This window comes from Pygoscelis adeliae, unplaced genomic scaffold (assembly GCF_000699105.1).
Source record: "Pygoscelis adeliae isolate BGI_AS28 unplaced genomic scaffold, ASM69910v1 Scaffold432, whole genome shotgun sequence".
Classification (NCBI taxonomy): domain Eukaryota; kingdom Metazoa; phylum Chordata; class Aves; order Sphenisciformes; family Spheniscidae; genus Pygoscelis; species Pygoscelis adeliae.
In genome coordinates, this window is record NW_008824289.1 from 133963 (window position 1) to 156502 (window position 22540).

At 39.7% G+C, this 22540-nt stretch overlaps 1 protein-coding gene across 1 annotated transcript in view; it reads left to right on the plus strand.

Annotated features, from left to right (window-relative positions):
- Positions 1–22317, plus strand: part of RPRD1B (regulation of nuclear pre-mRNA domain containing 1B) — a 27412-nt gene extending 5095 nt beyond the window's left edge. The window contains exons 4-7 of the mRNA XM_009318739.1: positions 4349–4461; positions 6234–6360; positions 7398–7573; positions 19791–22317. Coding sequence (XP_009317014.1) covers positions 4349–4461; positions 6234–6360; positions 7398–7573; positions 19791–19940 — 566 coding nt within the window. The 3' untranslated portion in view covers positions 19941–22317. The remainder of the gene's footprint in view (positions 1–4348; positions 4462–6233; positions 6361–7397; positions 7574–19790) is intronic.
- The last annotated feature ends 223 nt before the right edge of the window (positions 22318–22540 follow it).

A 22540-nucleotide genomic window follows, 5' to 3' on the forward strand; every position in this document is an offset into this window, starting at 1 on the left:
GCCCTTTCTGAGCATTATATTCCCTGGTTTTGACTTCCTCGGTGGTGCAGCTTATTACCATATTTTAGTCTTTCAGGTTCCTTAAGGAAATGTGCATATACACGGAAACGGGCTTTTGAATATTGATAATCTTACATTGTTTTAACTCTAATGAGAAAGCAAATGTAAGCTTAATGAATACATTTAATCTCATTTTTATTAGAATGTCTCTTTTTACAAGCAGTAGGGAAGAGAAGAACCACCCATTTATCTTAAAGCCTGGGAAAACTAGGTCTGTAGAGGTTTGATGTAAAATCCTTTAGGTAATATAACCTATATAGCTGACATGTTTTCTTTTCGTTGTCTTTGTAATAAGCAGCTGAAGGAAGTCCTTGAATGTGGTCTGATGTAGGAGTGTCACACTGAACACAGAACTGAACTGCTACCCATCTGCTCTGATTGTGTCTATATTGCAAATTCTGGCACAGGAAGTCAGACCCATATTAAAATATGGAGAAAAACATCAGAGAGGAGAGCAGGCAGGGATGCTTCCGAGAGTAACTGAAATAAAGGCACCTGAGGACACGACCAGGTGTCCAATACTTTTGGAGCAGATCAACTCCAGTTATGCTTGACCTAGGAGAGGCTACCAACAAATGTGTGTTGTAATGAGAACTTAAACAATCATGAGTAATCCACCCCCAAAGAAACAAAGGGTTAGAACAGTTGGACTGGACCATTGGGTTTCTCTTCTTTGTTCTTCTGTGTCTTCTGGTGTTCTGTGACGGTCTTCTGTTTTCTTTAGGAAAGCTGTCTATTTTCTGTTGTATTCAATGTTTTGTCCTAAATCACTTTCCAAAAGTGTCTTTCATATAAGTTTACTTGGATCTTGCATAAGTTGCTAAACCCCTGGTGCTTGGAACCGAAAGCCTGCAGAAATTTAGTTTTAGTTTTGTGAGGCTTATTTTTTGTTATGCTGATTGAGGATGATAGCCCTGCCAACACATTAAAAAAACACTTAAATTCAGCCGGTCTACCTTTCAAGTAAACAGTTACCTATAGAACTTCAGAAGTAGAAACCCCTGTTTTACAGGTTTGCCTGTTATTCTAGAACTACAGTAGCTGTTAAATGGGGTTTCCTTGCATGTTTCCCTGTAGACAGAAGTTTCTGCTCATGTAACTTGTCATGTAACTGCATGCTTAACTGTCAGAAAAGGCACATGATGTAGTTGTGCCAAGACTGATAAATCTTCACGTGAATTAAGGACTATTTGTTTGTTTTTTTTTTTAAATCTGAACCCTTTTCATAGTTCAGTGAAAGGCATTATCTACATGGGGAGTTCCTTACTATGTGGTGCGGCTGCTTCTTGAATGAGGAGATGAATGTAACCAAGTCCTCATGAGAGAAGATAATAATTTTATATTGCCTTGAGATTAAAAAAACCCACATAAACCCACTGTTTTTAACAGCAAAGTTTTAAACTCCCAGTTATCCTTTTGAATGTGTGTATACAGATTCCACAGTTGGTTTCTCTTACTGTGCGTATGAGCCTGGAGTCAAATCAAAGAAGCCTGTTTACCTCTAAAACCAGTCGTCAAGAGATGAGAACAAAAAGGTGAACACCCTAGATGGAAAGATCTCCCGTGTTGCCAGCTTACAGGAAAAACTCATACTTCACCACTAAGCTCTTTGACACTGTAAGCTTCCTCAAGCCACTGGAGATAGTTTGAAGACTGAAAAGTTGGTGGAGAGATACCTTTACAAGTCTCTCTGGACACTGCGACAGCAAGATAACAACCTGGAGTTTCACTACAAAGCTGTTATGACAGCAATTGTCTGTCATTTTTGAGAAACGAAGTGCTTTGCTCTTTAGAGGCTTTTAGGGAGTAGTTCAATTTCTGAGCTGTGAAGAAGACGCCAACGAAGCAGAGGAAGGCTGACTTCATCTCTAGTAGTGGCTTCTCTATCTTCTTTATGTCCATGTCAAGAATGGGCTTTTGATTTTTCTGGAAGAAGCTGTCCCTATTCTACAAGGATATCTTGATTGTTTCAGATGATGTGTCTTACATACCATTGCTGAATTCTGATCAGTTTTAGACAGTCTCAATGCTTGTTTTCCTCTTCCTCTTGTTGCATTTGACAGGCTTTTTTGGAAGCGTAGGCTGCAATGGTTAAATTACTTCTGGCTAGCAGGTTTCGAAAGCTATCCAGGCAGGGTGTGTTACAATTTACGCCTGGCTTCCTGTTCCCTTTCAGGGGTCCTTTTCTACCATATGCTCTTGAGTTTGAAAGTAAGCGCGAAGGTTTTTTTCCATTTTGATGAAATGGAGATGGTGTTTCTAGGATTCTTCAATGAGGTCTTCTGCTGCCCCTGTTTACCAGTGCCAAGGAAAAAAGAGCAACAGTCCACATTTATGTCATGCTACTCATGCCCAAAATGCCACTTCAAGCCTGACTGTTTTGTCTGCGCTCCTTTGTCTGCTGGCCACTTTGTCCCATCAGCTGCCGTTCATATGGTCAGGAAGTGGCCTCTCTTCAGGTATGCCAGCTAGCGACTGGTGCTTAGGACTGCAGATGTTCACACACCTACCTCCTTTGGACTGTTTCCAATCAGACTCACTTGGTCTTGTTCAGATGGAGAATTCAATGAATTCTGAATCCTCTGTGTTAGCGTAGTAAGCAAGCATAATACTGAGTCTTGAGGTAGACCAGTTGGCAGCACAGCAGGGATAGCTCTTCAGCAATTTGAATCCCAATCCTCATTTTCATTTTCACTTCCGTGCACACTACAGTCATGCGTTCTTCTATTGATTATCTTGTGTTTATCCTTTGTTGGTTAATTACTTTATGATAAGTACACACAAGTGATAAATATTGATGGCACATTGTATTGGGCTATAATTTTAGATGCTTTCTTTGGCCATTTTGTCATCTGCACATCTCCTGTTGAACTCAGCTGGTCTCTTTTGCAGACTTCAGTGGAGAGCAGCCGTTTTTCTTGTTGATCTGGTATCTTGCTTGTCAGTCAGATTATCAAGCACTCTATTACATCAGTTGTATACATACAATACTTAGACTGCACCTTTTTCTAGCCTAAATAGCTTTGCTCTAGCATGCATCAAAAATTGATTTGGTTTAGTGTAACTGTTTCCTGTGCTTCTTTGCCTTCCATTGAGTAAATCTGTTCTCTAACAGAGATGCGTTTGTGTCTACCTCATGAGAGTCGTTCAGCTTTTTCCCACACGAGCAGGATGTACAGCACCTCTGACTTTGTCTCCATTAAAATAAAGTTTTTCAGACATATGTCCCACCTGACAAGGCAGGCAAATTTCTGCATTTAAAGACAGACCTTTCTGTTTGCTTCCTCATTAGAGTTGGGCAGACTGATTCCATTTTAAATCAAGAGTGATCTTGGATTTTCCTGTGAATCAAAGTATATACAAAATGTTCCCCTTGAACTCCATGATTATCTCGGCAAGACTTGATTCCGTTGAAGAGATGTTCTCAGGACTCTGTCCAAAGCTTTCTTACAAATTACCCTGGCTCTTATGAATTTTGGTGGCAAGTCTGAAGAATGATCTGTCTTCTTCTGAAGGCTCTGTAACTGGATCAAAGGCTGCATTAAGATTTCTGACTCATTAAATAAACTGTCTCTTCCCTTTCAAGATAAGGTATGCTATGCTAAGGTTCATTTAACCAACACTGTTGCTTTATGAAATCCTTATTTCTGAAGTGTTACAGGGTATCTGCTTGGAGATCGGTTCATGCTCTGCCCATTGTTCTTGTTGCTGTCACATCTTAGAGTTTTAGTTTCACAGAGCTGTCCTGAAGTCTTTATTTTGATGGAAGAGTGGAAGGTTAAATAAGTAGCAGTCATGTAGTTGATTGTGGGACCACAGTGAGCATATGCTTGGTGCAAAAAGATAACTTGAAATTCTTCTGTCCATATGTATCTTAGCATCAGTGCTTCATTTCTACTGGTAGAAATCCTTACCTGCATACATGGTATTATCCAGAGAATCTGAGCAGGGTTGAAGACCTGCCATTTATTGACAAATAGGATGTTTATTTGCCTTGCCTACTTCCAGTGTAGGAGGCACAAATGAGTATACAGTGCACACTGCTGATATGAAGACTGTATCCTTGTACTTGCGTGTACAGAGATACATGTGTGGCCAAAATCAGCCTTTTATTGCTGTTTTGCATTTCAGTGTTTGGAATGTGACGCCAACATTAGAGTCTGGCTGTGGTCATCCTTCTCTTTAGAGGGCTTAATCATCAGAGCATCTCGTACAGTTTTTTTTGAAGTAGAGATAGTTAAGGTGGGCAGATCTGGCATCCAAATGAGTTGCTTATATATGTCTTTAGTTGCAGAGGAGAAGAAGTCTTTAAAGCGGACTTTTCAGCAAATACAAGAGGAGGAAGATGATGATTACCCTGGGAGCTACTCACCCCAAGACCCTAGTGCTGGGCCGTTGCTGGTATGTGGGATGGGTTGAGAGTGGGAGTTGTTCCGAAAGCTACCTCCTGTGTGGTACAGCCACAAGGTGGAGCTGCCAACAAGTGAAATGCTTGTAATGGAGAAATTCAACTGGGGGTTGAGAAATCCATGTGAAATGGAACAGATTCTTTTTTCATATTGAAACACTGCCACTTCTGAGTGATTTCAGAAGAACAGACCATATTTTACATTCTTTCTAAGATCAGTGTGTAATCTCTCAAACCTGAAGTTGTAACACAGTTAAAACTTTTTTTTTTGGTAGGACATCTCTCTCCGTGAGCTATTAAAAAGCTCAACCTTTGATAGATTTGTATGGAGTTCGTTAGGAAAACCAGTTCTGAATACTTTATATTGAGGCTGACATGTTAGTGGTGTGGAAATAGTAGGAATGAAATAGAGGATCATTCTGACCATTTAAGGCTACAAAATGAACACATGCTAAACCATTGCCTATTTGAAAAGGATTAAAAAAAAAAATACACCATCCATCTGGTAGAGTGTAAACATTGACAAATAAAAATAAATAACAGTTGTCAAGGAAATAAGAGATTTTTTTGTTGTTTTTACCTCCAGATGCCTTGCAGCTTATGGTTTCTTTTGATGATAAGCATTGTGTTTGTTACTGTTGGAAATCCTTAGCAGATTGCAAAGAAGTAGTAAAAATTAGGTAATGGACTTCTTTATTTTTCAGCTTAAAAAAAAAACTTATTTAAAATTTTTCAATGTTTTTATTACTTTTCAAACTATTGAAATGTAGTTTAGACATCAGTGGTGGTGTTTACAGGGCTAGTGTTCCAGTTTCAAAAACCTCCCATTAAAACTGCAGTATTTTTTTAAAACAAAGAAGCGACGCTTTTTTCTTCCTGTTCAGGGAGTCTGTCTTTCTCCTTTTTTTTATTTTTTTGATCAGAGAGGAAATACGGTGTGTCAGAGGAGGTCCTCTTAAGGCTGTCCTCATCCACTTCCTTTTTAAGCTAGGGTACGTTCTGAGTGTATTCATTTAAACTGACACATTTTTCCTCAATGTACTAAAACCATCTGAGAAATGAAGTTGAGGGAGTACAGTGGAGTCCAGTTTAATTGCAGATTGCAGTGTGCTTCCAAAGAGCCAGTTGAGCGAAGTGGCAATGGCTTTCCAAAATCAGGACAATATGAAGTTTGCTTTAACAGGGATAGCTTTCATTGTCATCAAAGCTTATGGTAGGTAACCAGTTACAAAATTCTAAATCTTATATCGATGGAAATCTGACACAGTTTTGTTTGGACTGATACAAGTTTGCTTTTGTGGTTTTTTTTTTTTTTCCTATGTCAGAATGCACCTTTGGAATAGAACAAAGGTGCACGCACACTCGTGCTAGTCCAAGAGAAAGTGTCAGGGATGCTCCACTAGAAGATACAGTCCCAATTTGATGGGACTGACAAAGGGCTGATGGCTGTTTCTCAAACTGGTGTGGTCGTGTACTTTTCAGCTTTGTCTTAAATGATCACTTCTCTTAATTGGAATAAGTTTTCCACTGCAGAGTCTTGAAAAAGATGATCCTACTGTAATTATGCATAAGTTCCTAAACACGGGGATATTGTAAACTTAGTGAATACTCCCTGTGTTAGGAAACAACAGTTTAGAAGTTACACGGAGAAAATATTCCAAAGATGGTTGCTTTCAAAGGTAGGTGACCTCAGATGCAGTGACCTCATCGACAGGAAATGGCATAAAAGTTACCTGGTTTTAATGTTACCTAACTTGTCTTGTAGACCGAGGATTTGATCAAAGCCCTACAAGACCTGGAAAATGCAGCATCAGGAGATGCAACAGTGCGGCAAAAAATTGCCTCCCTGCCTCAGGAAGTTCAAGATGTTTCATTACTGGAGAAAATTACAGGTACGAAACTGGAAGATGAATGAACATGGGTCTAAAGAATAACTTAGAAATCAAAGGTCTCGTTCTTTAAATAATCACAGGTATGGTGGAGTGAATTCCTGCTTTTGTGTCCTTGTTTTGTAGCTCTTGGGTAACTGATAGATAGCAATACTATGAAGTAAAATTGAAGATGAAACTTACATAGCTTCTTCCATTTTTTTTGGCTTAGACCAAGGCTTTTGTACTTGGAGAGAATCAACAGCGTTTTGCAAGAATGTAAAGGAAATAGGGCCAGAGTTCTCAAATGGATGTATTTGATTTTGAACACCTTGACTGTTAGATATTTTTGAGTTTTATCAGACTGTGCTGAATACACACATACTCCTTGATTGCTACGGAAAAGGAAGTTTGCTACACCCATTAGTCTGTCAGTCTTTGTTTAAATGGACTTCTGCAATTATATTTGAAAAGTAATCTTACCAGAAGCGTTTAAAGGTTGAACTGGTTTGACTCTTGTTCCTGGAGTAGTTCTTATTTAGAACTCATTATGAACTGTCACTTATTCAGTCCTTTATAATATACTCTTACAGCGTCCAACTGTGAAGACTAGCGTGCAATTCATATATTTGCTTGTATTGATACATTAGGAGTTCTTCAGAGAAAAGAGGAATTTAAAAGTGCACACCATGTTTAAATGTGAAAACCACCTGATTGGTTCAACTGAATTCTGAAAGTACAGCCTAAAGTTTTGGTTCAATTAACCTGTTTATAGCGGCTAGCTTCATAGATTTATATCCTCCCCCCCAGTCATTGACATCTCTGCAAGGACAAAATGCAGTCAATCATGTCAGTGTCTAAAAAACACCATTCTTGGGTTGTTAGTCCTGCCTATTTCCTTTATCTCCCCTGTGATAAGAACTCTTATTTTTCTGTCAAGCCAGAAGTGTATTTATGAATGAGATGTCACTGTACATGTGCCTGGTGAATTGTAGTCCTTCTGTCAAAGATAGAAAGTTTTAAACTTTGTCCTCTAAACTGCCCAACGCTTTTGCATGTAGACAAAGAGGCAGCCGAACGTCTTTCGAAGACCGTGGACGAAGCATGCCTGTTACTAGCAGAGTACAATGGCCGGCTGGCAGCAGAGCTGGAGGACCGGCGCCAGCTGGCACGCATGCTGATCGAGTACACCCAGAATCAGAAGGATGTATTGACAGAGAAAGAGAAGAAGCTGGAAGTGAGTACTGATTACACCGGTGCCGGCAAGCCGATTGTCTCGCCAAATGCTCCCTCTTGACTCCTAATCTGTGTGTTTCTCTCAAGGGAGATGATTCTAGGTGTTATCTTTACATTTGGAGTAAAACAGGGGTAAGAAGGCGGTGTAAAAAATCTGGAGAAGACAAATCTGTTCTGATGTTCAGTCTAGTATGTTTTAATACACGCGGACATGAAAGGCCCAGAACTCAATACTTTTTAAAGAAGAATAGGCTAACCTAACAAATTTTCTTCAGATTTACTCTATTTTTTGTGAAATTCCCATTTCCAAAAAGTCAACCTCCCTTTGCCATAATTAGCTGGGTATTTTTATTAGGTGTTTTTTTTGTTCTTTTCCTTATGGTTGCCTCTCATCTGCCTTCCCAGCCCCTACTCGATAAGGGGATGCAGTTTAAACAAGATCTTCTGGTATCCATCCTTTAACAGCCACTCTTACCTGCAGCCTCTGTGATGGAGTGGAAATTGGGCTGACACGGAAAGATGATGACTTGCATTTCCTGCCGTAGCTCCCTTGAACAAGGAGGGCAGGACACTGCAAAACGGGGCTACGCTGACTGGACCTGAGCACCAGCTGCGCGTCCTAGAGCGAGTGCAGGGGCTGCGGCAGCCAGCCACTTATCTGAAATGTTCTTTCTTGGAGGAAGTTCTTTCAGCACTGCATCTTGGGATTAGTGTGGAAGTTTAATTAATGATTGTGGTTGTATGTCACTCTGCCATCTGTTAAACTGCCCCTTGGCGGCACATTAAGGGCTGCCTCGACACTGTTGGCTGCTGGTTATTATGAACAGCTGTTGCTGGGTGGGACATGAGTTGCTGTAGAGGACAAAATCTTCTGGAAGGAGACACTGCTGTAGCAATGGTGGGCTCTGTTTACTGTCATGACAAACCTAATCCTCTGACAGCTAGGCAACATTGTTCTGAGATAAACTTCACTTTGAATGTTTGCTTTGTCATGTGTGTTTATACTAGAGTTTCTCAATGTCTTGTGACTGTGAACATACTGCTTTTCCAGAGCAACATTTTTTCCAAATCAGCCAGACAAGTGCTGATGCTGCATTCGGAGTTAGAGTGGATGGTTAATAATTCTGTTAGCTTGTTTAGCTTGAATTTCTTCAAGCGTATCTGTCTTATGACTGAGTCATTAAAAGGCACTTTCAGACATGGATATGAAAGATGCCATAAAATCAAATCCTGTTTAGCACCTGATTTATTTGCTGAATACTAGTGGAAGTCTTGGGTCAATTTTTTTTTCCTTGCTGAAAGGACACCTGTCTAGTAGAAACATATATATGTGTGTGTGTATATATACATAAACATATATAAATGATAGACATATTGCTGTTTACTTTTTTAAGAAGACAAAGGTAGCAAAATGCTGCACAGCAATGTTTTAAAAAGCCCAGAACAATCCATAAATTCAAGTCAGTTTGAGACTGTGAAATTAAGAAATTCACAATGACAATGTTAAATTAAAATTTCTAATGCACTAGCTGAAATGTTGTGACAATTGTGTTGTTTTTGGTTTTGGAAAATATCCTTTTGGTAAGGAATGTTATTTGAAAATTGTAACTCTGGCAGCGGCAGAAAGGTAATCCTGAAAATTAAGCAGTTCACTGGCTCAGCTACTTTGTTAATAGGAATAATCCTGTTGATGCAACAGGACAGGTTGCTTGCCCACTGTTAAGTGTAAACACATTCTTTAATACGTTGGAAACTAAGGAATGATCTTATTAAATACCTGTTTAGGTTAGCATCTTTGTCATTCTGCCAAAACAAGGTGGCCTTAGTACTGTAGAAGTCTAAAATGAGTTGCAGGAAATGCCACTCTTTAATACTTACTTAACATGAAGGCACAATTCATACTCATGTCAAATCTCAAATCTTAGCTGAGGGATACTGCATGATTAAAGCATTCCATTGTTCTTGAGTTGTAGAGGGTTAATAAATAGTGCAAGATGTTGGTTACAGATATGGCAGGCCATATCTGCTCATCAGTTTTGTTTGAGTCTTTGATGTTCTCACAGTAACGTTATTGATAAGCCTGGATTTTTCTTTGTAGTGCTAATAAGCATTTTAATAGAAGTATCTGAAGTTCTTGTAGCAATTAAGAATGTACTAAAAACCAAAACATTTACTCAAGCAAAGACTGAAATAAGAAAATAACCTAAACCAACCTAATTTTACATATCTTCTCATTGTATGCTTTGCTGTCTCAAGATATCTTTTCCAGAATCTTTGGTACTATTGGCTGTAAGTTTTTTCTCTTGTGCAGTAAATTTCCTGACTCTCAGATGAGATGGCATTTTTAGATAGAAGACGGATTGTTTACTTCACTATCCTAATCTAGCCAAGGCTGCTAGTTTGGGGAAAGGGGCTTCTGGTAGTAATATGACTCGGGGCTTTATTTTAAGATATGGAAATGTCTGATTTGGAAATCACTCTGGATACTTCTTGTATTTTATTTACTCACAAAGCAAAGTCTTTCAGTATGATAGTAATGAAAGCTAATCAACATCGTTTGAAAAGCAGCTTTTGCGGTCTAAAGAGCTACAGTTGTTTACTAATCCTATTAACACTATCCCTCATGAAACACAGCAAATTCTCAAAACATACGCATAAATTCAGTGTATTTATGTCTAGTGGGCTAATGCTCAAAATACTTTCCAATGTCAAAACCCTGTGACGCAGAGCTCTTGTCATCAGTTGCAGAAAAGCTGTTTAATTAAGGGACAATATGCTGAGAAAGGTGGTCTTGGACAGTGAATTACACTTCAGCATTGATAAAGGCTGGTGTGAGCAGGGATTGAAACAACACAGTGCTAAGAAGCACTGGTAATTTGAAGGGAGAAAGCTGGCACAGAGCCTGAAGATCATAACATATGGACAAACTCTTCTTTTAGGGTAGCAATTGAAAAAATTGGAAGTGTAATAATTAGGATTACTTTATCCGGGGGGAGGAGGAGATTGTGATAATTTTGTTGTAGTCTAAAAGCGCTTAGAAGGAGGAGAAGGTAGAATTCCTTTAATTCTGGCAATGAGCTGCAGAGCAAAATCAGCCGAACCAAAGCTGATGCTAAACAGCCTATAACTAGGCATATATTTTTAAAGGTGAATATTCCTTAGGTTAACTTACTGAAGGGTATGGTGGATTCTGTTGTTCAGCATCTGAACACTGAATTTCTTTTTAAATGGTGTTTCATCTCAGTAAGAAGTTGTGGGCTTGATACTGCAGCTGGTATATGATTTTCCATGGCCTGACTGGATCAGAATCAGCCTAGACTTTCAGAATAGGTGTCAGGAAATAAAATCTATTTTCAGACAGGCATAGAAACAAGAACTGGTATTTCTATAAGAATGAGATAAGGTGCCTTCATATCTCACATGAGTACTTCCAATGAAAGTTCTCTGATTTGTGTTATTTTTGGCCACCACTGCCTCTGTTACAATTACAGAGTACAATCAACTGGGGAGGTTTTTTGTCCTTCAGCATCTGAGTCTGCAGAACTTCAAGGGGAAGGATTGTCTTTCGAAGTCAGTGTACTCTTTATGAATGCATGGCAGGCAAGCAGAAAAAATCCAGGGAATCAATTTGCGTAAAACTGAAATGTAGGGGGGAGATATCCAGGAGAACGTTTCCATGTGGGTGTAAAATGAAGTCAACTAAATAGATGGGACTAGAAGAACCAAGTGAAAGTAGTGCTAGAAAATGGCAAATTGTGTGGAAGCTTTACGGGTATCTAAAATAACTACTGACAACAGAAAATTTGGAGTAAGTGGAAGGGGAGGTGTATTTTAATCTAATGGGGAGGAGAGGAAAAAAGAGAGAGAGGAGAATGTGCATTCAGAATTTTTGTTCTGATTTGCAGTCAGTGATGCTGAGTTCTTCCCCACGCCCTCCAAATATGTTCTGTACCTGCGTTTGTGAAAGGTGACATGAGAAACATACTGTAGTATATACAGTATGTGTATATATATAGTAAGTACTGTGTGTATGTGGGGGTATGTGTGTATACATACAAATATGCGTGTGTTTGTATGTGTGCATATATTTGTAAATATAAACAACATACTGTATTTAAGAGCCAGTTTAGGGGAATTTTTCTGATTGTGGACTGCACCTGAATTGTGACTTAGAATCCTGCTGAGAGCTGTGGGGGTTTTTAGGTGTTGGTAGTTTTTAACATTCACGGCTTCAAGGCACCTTTATTAAGGTGTTAAAGCTGTGCTCATACGGATTTGCAAACCCTCTTTGATAACGCATCTCTGAGGATGAAGTACAATCTCACTTGAAGTTTCCTGGACTGCCCGGCACTACACATTTTTTTTGAAATACGATTTAGTTCAGCGGGTTAATATGCAATTTATTGCTGTGTTGCTTCCACTGCTAAGGTTTTTGTTGCATGTCACTGTTGGCATGCCTTTGTGGCTGCTGCTTTCCTCACAGATGAGAATTCTTGGGTTGTGCTGTATTCATTTCAGTGGTTTAGGCAGGGCACAAGGGATGAAGTTTTAGTTTTTCAGCCAGGAAACAAAAATGTCAGTATTTTACATGCATGCAAGTAGCAGGAGATAGCTACGGGAACTAGGCAGCGCAGGGAGGTCTGCTGCTCTACACCGTGGGCAGGCAAGAAGTTCCTGAACAGGAGCACCCAGGCAAAGAGTGTCATGCTCAGGTCTGTAAAACTGAACTGCTGATTGACATGGCAAAAAGTGACTAACTGTACATCAGTATTTCCAGCTGTGAGCCAGTCGTGCCTTTGGGTGTGGGGCAAGAAGGAAGACTGTTTCATAGCAATACAATAAACTAACATTGCGGAGAATCTGGTTCTGTTGTGTGGTGTATGGCTCGAGGCAACAGCTGTGTTTCTTTGCACAATGCAAAGATACAATTTCTTCACTTTGTAGGTACTTGTAGGCATTCATAATTATAGTAGTACTGCAAATGAAATCATACGATGATAAAAATAAAAGCAAATAAAAATCATCCAATATTAATATATAATGTTTTTATGCATTTTACTGAAGTGAACCAGTATATAACTACCCTTTTGCTTAGCAATCGAAAGCATGAAGGTGCTTGAAGAGAGGTGAATATGTAGCTGTGTGCTTGTGCCATAAATGTTGATTTTTGTCACGAACATCATTTGCGCCTTCCCAATGTTTATTGTGGGAAGGATATGTTGCAAATGAAGCCAGGTTTTGTTGCCATTGTACAGTGACAGCCTGGGCTAATTCTGAGAGCTTTTAAACATTGCAAAGGCCAGTAAACGAGGAGGAGGCATCTCCAGCAGCTGGAGAAATGCTCTGCAAAGGCTTCTGTTGCTGACACTTCCATTGGACAACTTAAAGTTGTCCTCAGTAAAGAGGAAAGCAAGGAGACAAGTTATGGTTTCAGGGCGTGTAATTGTGCCAAGAGCAGAAATGCCATCTCTGGTGAAGTGTAATGAATGATGCCGCAAAAGAAAGAAGCCTTGTCAAATTTAAAAGAGCAAGACTGTGAGCAAATTTAAGGTACAAAAATGAATTGTAGCTCTGTAAGGAAATATATCATTCCAGCTCTGATTCCTGGACCGCATCTTTCAGATGTGTTGCATAAAAACTTCAGGTTTGTTGGTTTAGTGGTGCTGCAAAATAAGGAAAACTGGCTTCACCACTAGGATTTGTTTTCACTTTGCTTTTGAGGTGGGTTCTGCTGCACTGAACTTGTGAAATGGAAGACGTTTCCCCCTCTGTTACCTGACTTCTTGCAGGGGCAAATTGACCGTGCGGCTGTTACGAACCCCTCAAGGCATTTGCCATGCTGACTGCAGCGCTGCTTTTGAGTTCTGCCAGGTACTGGAGAATATTCTGTCCCCTTGGCACTAAAACACACGCTCCTGCAGTCAGGATGTCAGGACACAGACGATGTGCTGTGCAGCTGAAGGCATTTCTACGCTCTTCTCTCCAGGTTTGTGGCTGCTTTGCCAAGAGGCCGTTTCAGCGCAGCGCTGGGCTTGCGCTGGCTAGCCCTGCAAAGGAGGAGGGGCAGGGCCGCCTTGCTGCCAGGCTTGTGCAGCTGCCTAACTGCACCAGAGCAGACGCTGGTCTTTTTCAAGGTGGCATGTGTGTCCTAGTCCAGCAAGTGTCCAGACAAACTATTTCAGAGGACTTTGGGTTCTGGATCAGGCCTTAAATGTGTCTAATCTCTCACTTGTGTTCGGCTGAATTTCCATGGAAATAAGCAAGTTTATGGATAATTCATGTTTTGTTTCCGGTTCTTTTCTCTCTTGATTTTTTGTGTGAATGTTTGTCAGCTGCCTTCTTTTGGCCAAGACTACTTTTATTTCTAGGACTGTAGGGTTTCTTTGCAAGGCAAATTCGTGTCTGTTTTGCAGACAGACTCTAAAATTTGCTTTCGATGAGGTTGGGGTGGTTATAACTGGTGTGGAGAAGGCTGTTTCCCCCCCCTCTGCCAACTGAACTGTTAGTAATTCTGCTTGCGTGCTGACCAATGCCTTCCACCGTCATGTGGGGAAGATTGATTTATGCTTATACAGTATGAAATACAGGATAGAATACGGTTTTAAAACTGGGCTTATTCAAACGTGACACTTGAGAGAATGTGGAAGGAGGTGGGTTTGAAGGCAGGAGAAAAGTGCTGATGCACTTGGCACGCTTTACGTTGGAGAAGGGGGATTTTGAACTGCTTTTGAAAAGGCCAAAAGGAATAGCCTGGCAGGAGGTGGAGTGAACATATGTATGTGTATGTAGCATGCAAACTGGGCATCTTCTGTACGGAGTTGTTCTTGAGCACGAAGCTGAAATCAAACGGTAGGCTTTTTTAAAAGTTATCTAACAAATTACCTATGCTAAAAAAAAAAAATGTTGGGTTGTCCTCTAGTTATATATATACTGGAAATACTGATTAATAATATTCCATGATTTCTTAGATAATAAAGAACAACCTGAGGGGGGACCCCAAAACCAACAAACAAAAAACCCCCTTACTGTTCTAATTTTGATGTGCTGTGTCTAAATGTTCTGTCAGGATGTAAGATGAGAGTTTACCTGTGCTGTTCACATACTCGCTGAGCAGGAACTTAACTCTCCTTACTTTGGAAAGCTTTTAATTTTCTCCCAATGCCCTTCATATTGGTCATTTCTTATAAATACGCTGCCATTGTGACATTCTTATTCTAACATGTTTTAATGAGTATGTTCTTTTAAAAGTACTTTACATAGGTTAAGTGGCAAGCGGCAAAAGCTAAGGAATACCTAATCAACCTGCTATATTAGTGTTGTATATTTAATGTTTTTAAATAGAGATTTTACATGACCATAGAAACATATTACTGTCAAACCTCTTGCTTCGCTGTGTACTCTTTTCAAATTTTCTTCGAGCCTCTGGTGCATTTTTTTCCCTGACTTCTGTTGTCTTTTGCTTTCATATGTCTGGCTCGAGCTACAGCATATCAAAACTGAGACCGACAGGCTGCTCTTCCTATTCACTTTCTAAATTCTCATTAATGCTTAACTAGATGTTTTACTGCTTGACCCAGCACAGGAATGGAAGTGTCCAGTGCAAATTCTAAGCTAAAATAAAATTAAGTCCGTGCTGTGTAACTTGACAAGGTGAACCAAGCCATGGAGCAGTCCTCAGAATGAATTTCCTGTCCTATTGATTACAGTCAGCTTTATAATGTTCAAGCAAGGCTTCTTTTGAATGAAACACTTCCGTCAGAGTCGTTCAGTGGTGTTTAATTCTGATTTTGCATTTGTTTCAAGGACTAAGTATCTAATTCACTTGGCCACTGTGGATGTAGAATGCCGCATACTGAAAGGGAATGTTGATTAGCAAAAGCATTCGTGTGGCACAGCGCCAGGTCTTTCTGTATCATCCTGAAACTCCTGCTTACAGCAAAGATCTCATTATTTTGTCTAAAAAAAGCAAATAGCATCCAAATACTATTAATCTTAATGAAAGCCTACTATGCAGCGAGGCAATTAGCGAGACACATGGAGTACAAACTAAGACCTCAGAATGCGGCAGTTTCTTTTAAGTGCACTTCATATTTTTTTCCGTTTTATAGAATGGAGGGACATTATGCAAAAATCTGCAAGATGCAGTTTCAAAGCATGTCGTGGGCTATATGAAAAACGTGGTTTCCCATAAAACCTGCTTTCAGAGTCCTCCGTTGCAGAATGTGGCCACAACTCGGTTTGTGGAAAAAGAAAAGCCCCTGAGCCTGGAACAGGGTTACACGTCTCTGCTTATGCATATTCCTGAGTGGAGCTGAGGTGTATTCCTGAACGGTACAAATGGAAATACAAATAAACGTGCCTTGCATTTCATATGAAGGATTACATCTCCCTGGTAGGCGCTTCTTCCATGTTGCAGCAGGACTTCAGAATTCTCCACTTCTAGGAGCAGCTGCCCGAAAGTGACAGGCTACCTCCAGACTGTGTCTTTGATACCTCGTCTTTAGATCATCGCCTTGTTCTTGGTGTGGTGTGCCTGCCACGTGCTTCAGTGCAGTCAGCACTCCCTGACCCAGCTTTGACATCCAAAGTCCCTTACAGCTCTGCCACGAATCAGCACAACGTTTCGGTACCAGAACAGATGGAAAGTGTTAAGCATGCAGGAGACAGTTCTCTAACGTAGTCTGTGTTGTGTATCAAATCTGTCCGGCAAGTATTCATCTCTTCTAGGAAATCTTGGTTCCTGGATTACTCCTTTAGAACATCGTTTCCATTCCTGAATGTAGTGACATTTTTCTGAACCAGTTTTTAATGGTTTGGGGGCTGTTGCTGCCTTTTCCTTGTGAGTATCAGTCTCTCTCTCTCTCTCTCTCTCTCTCTCTCTCTCTCTGGTTTTTAACAGATGGGATTTAGGCCTCACTGCTTTAACAAAAACTTGTGTGTGGACTAGTTAATGCCTGCATTAACATACTAGTAAGGCAGAATTACTTAGAATTGAACGGATGTGGTTCTCAAGGTGATTTGATTTTTTTTTTCTTTGTCATCATATACGTACAAAAGTCTCTGTTCAAATTGAGAAGGTATTTCTGATAGCTCAGTATTCCATGTAGCTCTCAATGCAGAGTATCCCTAAAAATGGGGATACGTTAAGAGCAATATTTTCCTAAACATTTGAAGCTGTTAACTGTAAATCTGAGAACAGGTTGCTGCTGTTAATGTGTGGAGGAATTGCTCCTAAGTTTGTGTATTTGCTGTAGCATAAAAACCAGAACAGGAGTACGGTTTGCATATGTCTTAGTGGTTCTTCATTTGTTGCCGTGTTTTCTTAGCGCTGGGCTATCAAGCAAGGCATTGGAAAGATTCTCACTCCCCTAAATAGTTCTATCAGGAAAGAAATATTGTTTGGATCTAATACAATTGTAATAGTCACACAAATTGTCTTCAGCTAAAAAACCATAGTGTCCTAGTCCTAATTGTTCACTAGAAGTAGCCTGTCCTGGTCCTCTTGTCAGTTTTGCCCTGAAAGTGGCAAGACATTAGTCTTCCAGTGGAGGTAGACATTGCATCGTACCTGTTTTTACAGAATTCTCATGCGTGGATCTTGGCAATTCAAGCAGTATTTGAGGTATCTTCGTGGCTTATGCTCGGAATTTGCACCTTCTACCCATTTATCAGACTTGGAGAACTTGCCAGCTGCCTTGCCCTTCTTGATTTCTTTCCTATCTTAATAAGGATTGCTACAGCAAAAAAACCATCTATCGACTCACTCTTGACAGAGTTTGGCATTCTTGGGAAAGTGCTGCCCTTTCTTTCCTGGCTTGATATCCATCACTGCCTGACAATGTCCTGAATTATGGTTTGTTTGTTTATTTATTTATTTTAAGACAGACTTCTGGGGGTGGCAAAAAGCAGTCTCTGAATCCAGCCTCTTCCACCTTCTATCTGTAAGCATCTGGAATACAGTAATACAAGAAATATTTTTGCTGTCTGTACCCCATAAGTGCAGGAGCTGGTGTTCTGCTGCCTCCCTGCCTCGTGTTATTTGTGATGGGCCAGCCTGGAGCAGAGCACTCTTTACCGTCTCTCTCTTTCCCCAGTGTTGGCTTCCACGTTCTCTTGGAGAAGTACGCTAAGCGTTGGAATGCAGTACTTCCATGGCTTTCCTCTTTACCTGCTTTTGTTCTGTATTCATGCTTAAAAATCTGGGGTGTTTTCCTGTTTTTGTTCTCTGTCTTCATAATGTGACTTCCTTGACTTGTTTCTCTATTAAAGTATTTCTCAAAATGGTATGACTAGGGATGTGGGGTGCATTCTTACTTTGATCCTGATTCTTTGTCTTCCATTAAAACAAAACAAATCTTCGCAATCCTAAATTAATGGGCACACCTTCTCCTGAGGGGTTTTTTTTATTGTTGTTCTCTAGGCTTGAGAAGTGTACACTTTAGTTTATGAAGCTGGCAGAGCTTTGTTTGAACTTGATTATTTCAGTATATATCCTATGTACATTAACAGAAGTGTTTGGTTATGATGGTATGTTAACTCACTGAGCCTCATAAAAAGATTTAAGTTTGAAACAGGCTGTTAAAGGACATTCTTATTTGGTCCTGGCAGGAAATTTATGGAGTGTATTTATACAGCCATTCCAGGCGTAGGGGTGTTCTGAGTTGTTGCAATCGACTGTTGCTCTCAATATTCTAATTCAAAGTAATGAAATGCAGAGAGTGTAAACTCATTGCTTGTAACCCCGCAGGAACTGCTCTGCTTTGATATTTGGAGAAGGTGAAGAGAATTTCCATCACTGAGAAGGTTAGAAAAACTGGATTAAAGTTGTAAACTCTTCAGAAAGATGTTTTGATTAAATGTGTGCCTAGTTTTATTTGATCTTCAAAGATAAACTTCTGTTCTCTGGTAAACTGTTCTCTTTGCTAAGTAATTAAGAAATGAAAAGTGAGTTAATATTACAGCTGACTGTATGGAAGCCTGTTCTGTGTACTATTTTTCTTAAGCTTGTTGTTTCCTGCATTTTGGAGATGCCATGAAAAATATGCCATGCATAGTTTGGGTGCATTCCAAAGGAAATGATGTGATACTGTTTTTTTTATTACTTAAATAGCTGTCTTCTGTGACTGTCAAATCTTTAGAATCACAAAACTCTGAAAATTATATGAACATCAATCTTTAATTGAGCTTCTCTATTAGATAACTTGGATATGTGTTGGTCTGCTCTTAAATGGCCTCTAAACATAATTTAACAAGGTATGGTTCTTTCTTTCATTTTCAGGGTCCACTTTTCCTCTGTCTTCTCATTATGAAATACTGGTCACTGTTATTTGGTGTCTCTTAGGTTGTGGAGATTTCTGAAGATGGATAGATATTTCTTACTGGAGTTTTAATGCTCAATCCAAACCTCATTTGTGGAAAAACTACTTGCAAGTTTTCTCTTCAGGGATTTTTCACTTACTGTTTTTCTCCCTTTGTAATAAAATTCTGAAAACTTTAGTGTCTGTATTTTGCTTGGTTTCAATCCAGTGTGGATGTGTCTGTCTCTGGTTTACATTTAGTGATCATACACGTATTTCTGTGTTGTTTGTTAACATGCCAGTCTCATGGTACAGCTGCTGTGGTTGCTATCGTGAGTCGTCTAACAACTCAGAGGAGATGCTATTTCGCAACCAAAACTTGGTTTTGATTTAATGACTTGAAAGGGAAAGCCAGGTTATCTAAATATTCAAAATTGATCAAGCTTGAAAAAAAACTGAGCGTTTTAGCAGCGTAGTAATACTAATAACTCTGGTGTACCTCAGCCTGCTGCCTTTGTCAATAGAGGCGTGTCTGAGGAACGCTCTGTCAGCGTTCCTCCTCCGGCAGCGGGTGGAAGTCAGTAGCCTGGGGAAGAATACAAGAACAGAGCAGCTATGTAATGACACATCTCTCAAATACTCTACCAGGCTCCGGTGGGTGCAGGTTTGGGGGCATTTTACATAGCTTCTGTTAAAGTAACACAGGCCAGGATTAGTGGTTTTGGGATGCCAAAGCTTGTGGGCTTCCTGTTGATACCAGGCTGTGAATTTGGGTGCAGATGACAGGGTCTGCAGTCATGCCAGCAGTTGCTCAGAGAGCCAGTGCCTTGCCACCTTTTCCCAGAATCCTCCCCTGGAAAATACTCCTAGCTTAACTAAAAGCACTGTTAATTAACCTGTGCTTAATCTTATTTCCCTCAGGAATATAAACAGAAGCTTGCTCGGGTAACCCAGGTCCGCAAGGAGCTGAAATCCCACATCCAGAGCCTTCCAGATCTGTCACTGCTGCCCAATGTCACAGGAGGTCTGGCACCTCTGCCGTCTGCTGGTGACCTGTTTTCAACAGACTAGAACAAATGGTGTCCCCCAGTTTCCATTATTACCAGCAGAAGTAAGAAGACTCTGGTGTTGACTGGAAATCCAGTCTTCCAAGATCTACAGTAGGAAGGAACTTGCAGACCCTGCTTTCAACCTCTTGGCTGCTCATGCTCACCCTCTCTCTGTGTACACTGGCTCACGTTGAGGGGAGGAAAAAGAGCGAGTTTTTGTGAGCTCTGAAGGGAGTGGGGATAGTCCATATAGGCAAACTTTTCTCATATTTTTCCATACTCTTTAGTTGCTGTTTGCTCTTAGCACTTGTTACCCCCACAAAAGTCATGAGAATCATGTACATACATACCTGGAAAGTTTTCAAAGAAAGGTTGACCATACAACATTTTTCTCTGTAAAAGTATTGTATTATTTCTGAATAAGTCTTGTCTGTTTTAGCTGGGTTTCTGAACCTCATCTCTGAGAGCAGTAGAGTGGCTAGTGGGCTTCGTAGGGGTGTGTGTGCGTATGCAGGTACTGTACCACGTCCGCGTAAGAAGGCGGCATCTACTGAGCAATGGTACAGAGAAGTATTTTTCTTACATCTACAGTCCTCATTCTGTTGTGGGACTGACATGAAGATAGTTCCTATTTGGCATGTACGTAAATTGACACCACAGGCAATGAAAATAAGCAGCTTTTCTTTGTGAATTAGAGATAGCTTCATAATTTACACTCTGCTGAGCAATGCAGAACTGGATATTACCTAAATGAGAATGGAAGTAAATTTTGTTTGAGCTACCTTAGATTTATACCACATTTTTCCTCTTCATTATAAAAAATTAGATGGTCACAGAAGCTTTGGCTCAGTGAACTGAGAGGTTGGAATGGTGTATTGCAACTGGTGATACCCCAGTGACAGGCACTGTCTGATCTACTCTGAGGATGGTTACATTGAAAATGCTGTTCTATAAATCCTCTCCATAGCTTTAGTGAAGTTATTTGATAAACAGAAGTTAAATGTGGTATAAATATTTATTTATATAGAAAATAGACCCATATATATGCAGATATCCTGTGTGCACATGTACCATGTCCATGCATGTAGATATTAGAAGGATGTACTTAATTTTGTGTCACAGATTATTGTGAGTTGATTTTTATAATTGGGAAAAGTCGGGGGGGGAGGGGAAAGAAAAAAAGGCGGCAAACTTAAAATACTCTTAACTCCATTATGTTGCTAGCTGATGTTTTAGCTGCCATGGATGTAGTTACATTTCAGTTTGTGTGTTAGGTCTAACAAGCTGGACTCTGATCACTGAAAACCATTCCAATTTGGGTAACAGAATTTGTTTAAATTTAGCACCTCTCACTATAAAACACTTTAAGTTTCTGGAAACACTTGATCTGATAATACAGGTTTTGTAACACAGAGGCTGAAATTAGTTGAAGTGATGTGCTGTGTTTGTGCCTCCCTATAGTCTTAAGCTGCTGTTGTCAAAGACATGAGAGGAAACCTACAGAAATGCAAAGCTTGTTCTGCGTCCTCATTAATTTATTTTACAGGGTATTGAGTAGCCTATTCAGCATTCAGTTAAAACAAATAATACAGCATTTTTTGGTCATTAAGTTGTTAGGAAGCTCACGTCCTTTTCTTACTGACACTTCATTTTGTCCTTTTTTGAAAGCTCCTTGCACCCTTACTGCCCAGCCAAGAAATGTGTTTTTCTCTTTAGTTTACAGGAAATTGTCCAGTGGCAGAACTATTCTTTCCACGAATTGGTTTGATTGTACAGCCTTTTATGGTCCAAACATTATTTAGATAAAGCACTGTACATTCTCTCTGCTTTTGCCAAAAATGCAAAACAAAAAACCCCACCAAACCTCAAAAACCCAAACCAAAAGACTAATTTCTATCCTGTCTCAGCTCATGGAGTTACCCTGAGGCTGTTTTAACCAATAATTATTTTGACCATTGATTGAATGTGTATCCATTATAGGACAAAAAAGCTGTCAAAAAAAATTATGTAGACAAATGTGTTGCCATCTCACGCTGTTGTTTTGGGCAGATCTTCTGTGAGAGAGTTGTATGTCCTTTTTTTTTTTAATTGAAATGTTTTGATTTTTTTTTTTCCAAATATATGTGTGTGTTTTATTTTGCTTAATTTAAATGAAGTCTTGTGGTTTTTAATTTTATTTGTTTTACTTTTTGGGCAAAGGGCATCTGGTGAACTGGGTGACATTCTCTCAAGGTTAAACAGATTTCCCCAAGGTGTGTCTTTTTTTAACAAAAGCTTAAATCTGTATATGAATTGATTTAGGAATTAATTTAGACATATAGGCTGCCATTTGTGACAGCAGTATATTCTGAAATGTCTCATAGATATCTATTTTTGAATAAAGAGGGTGTCATTGAATAGTAGTGGTTTTACTTTTTTTCCCCACAATGTAGGTGTTGCTCTGGCACACCATGGGTTTTGTTTTGGGGTTTTTGCCCTCTAAAATCAGAGGCAGTGAGAGCTGAATGGTCCTTACATTAGAGTTTGTAGATGTAGAGTATCATTTGAGTTTGTCAAATTACAGTCACACTTTCTGACAGCTTATAAGCCAAATCAATATGCAACTTCCTCAGGCAATTACTG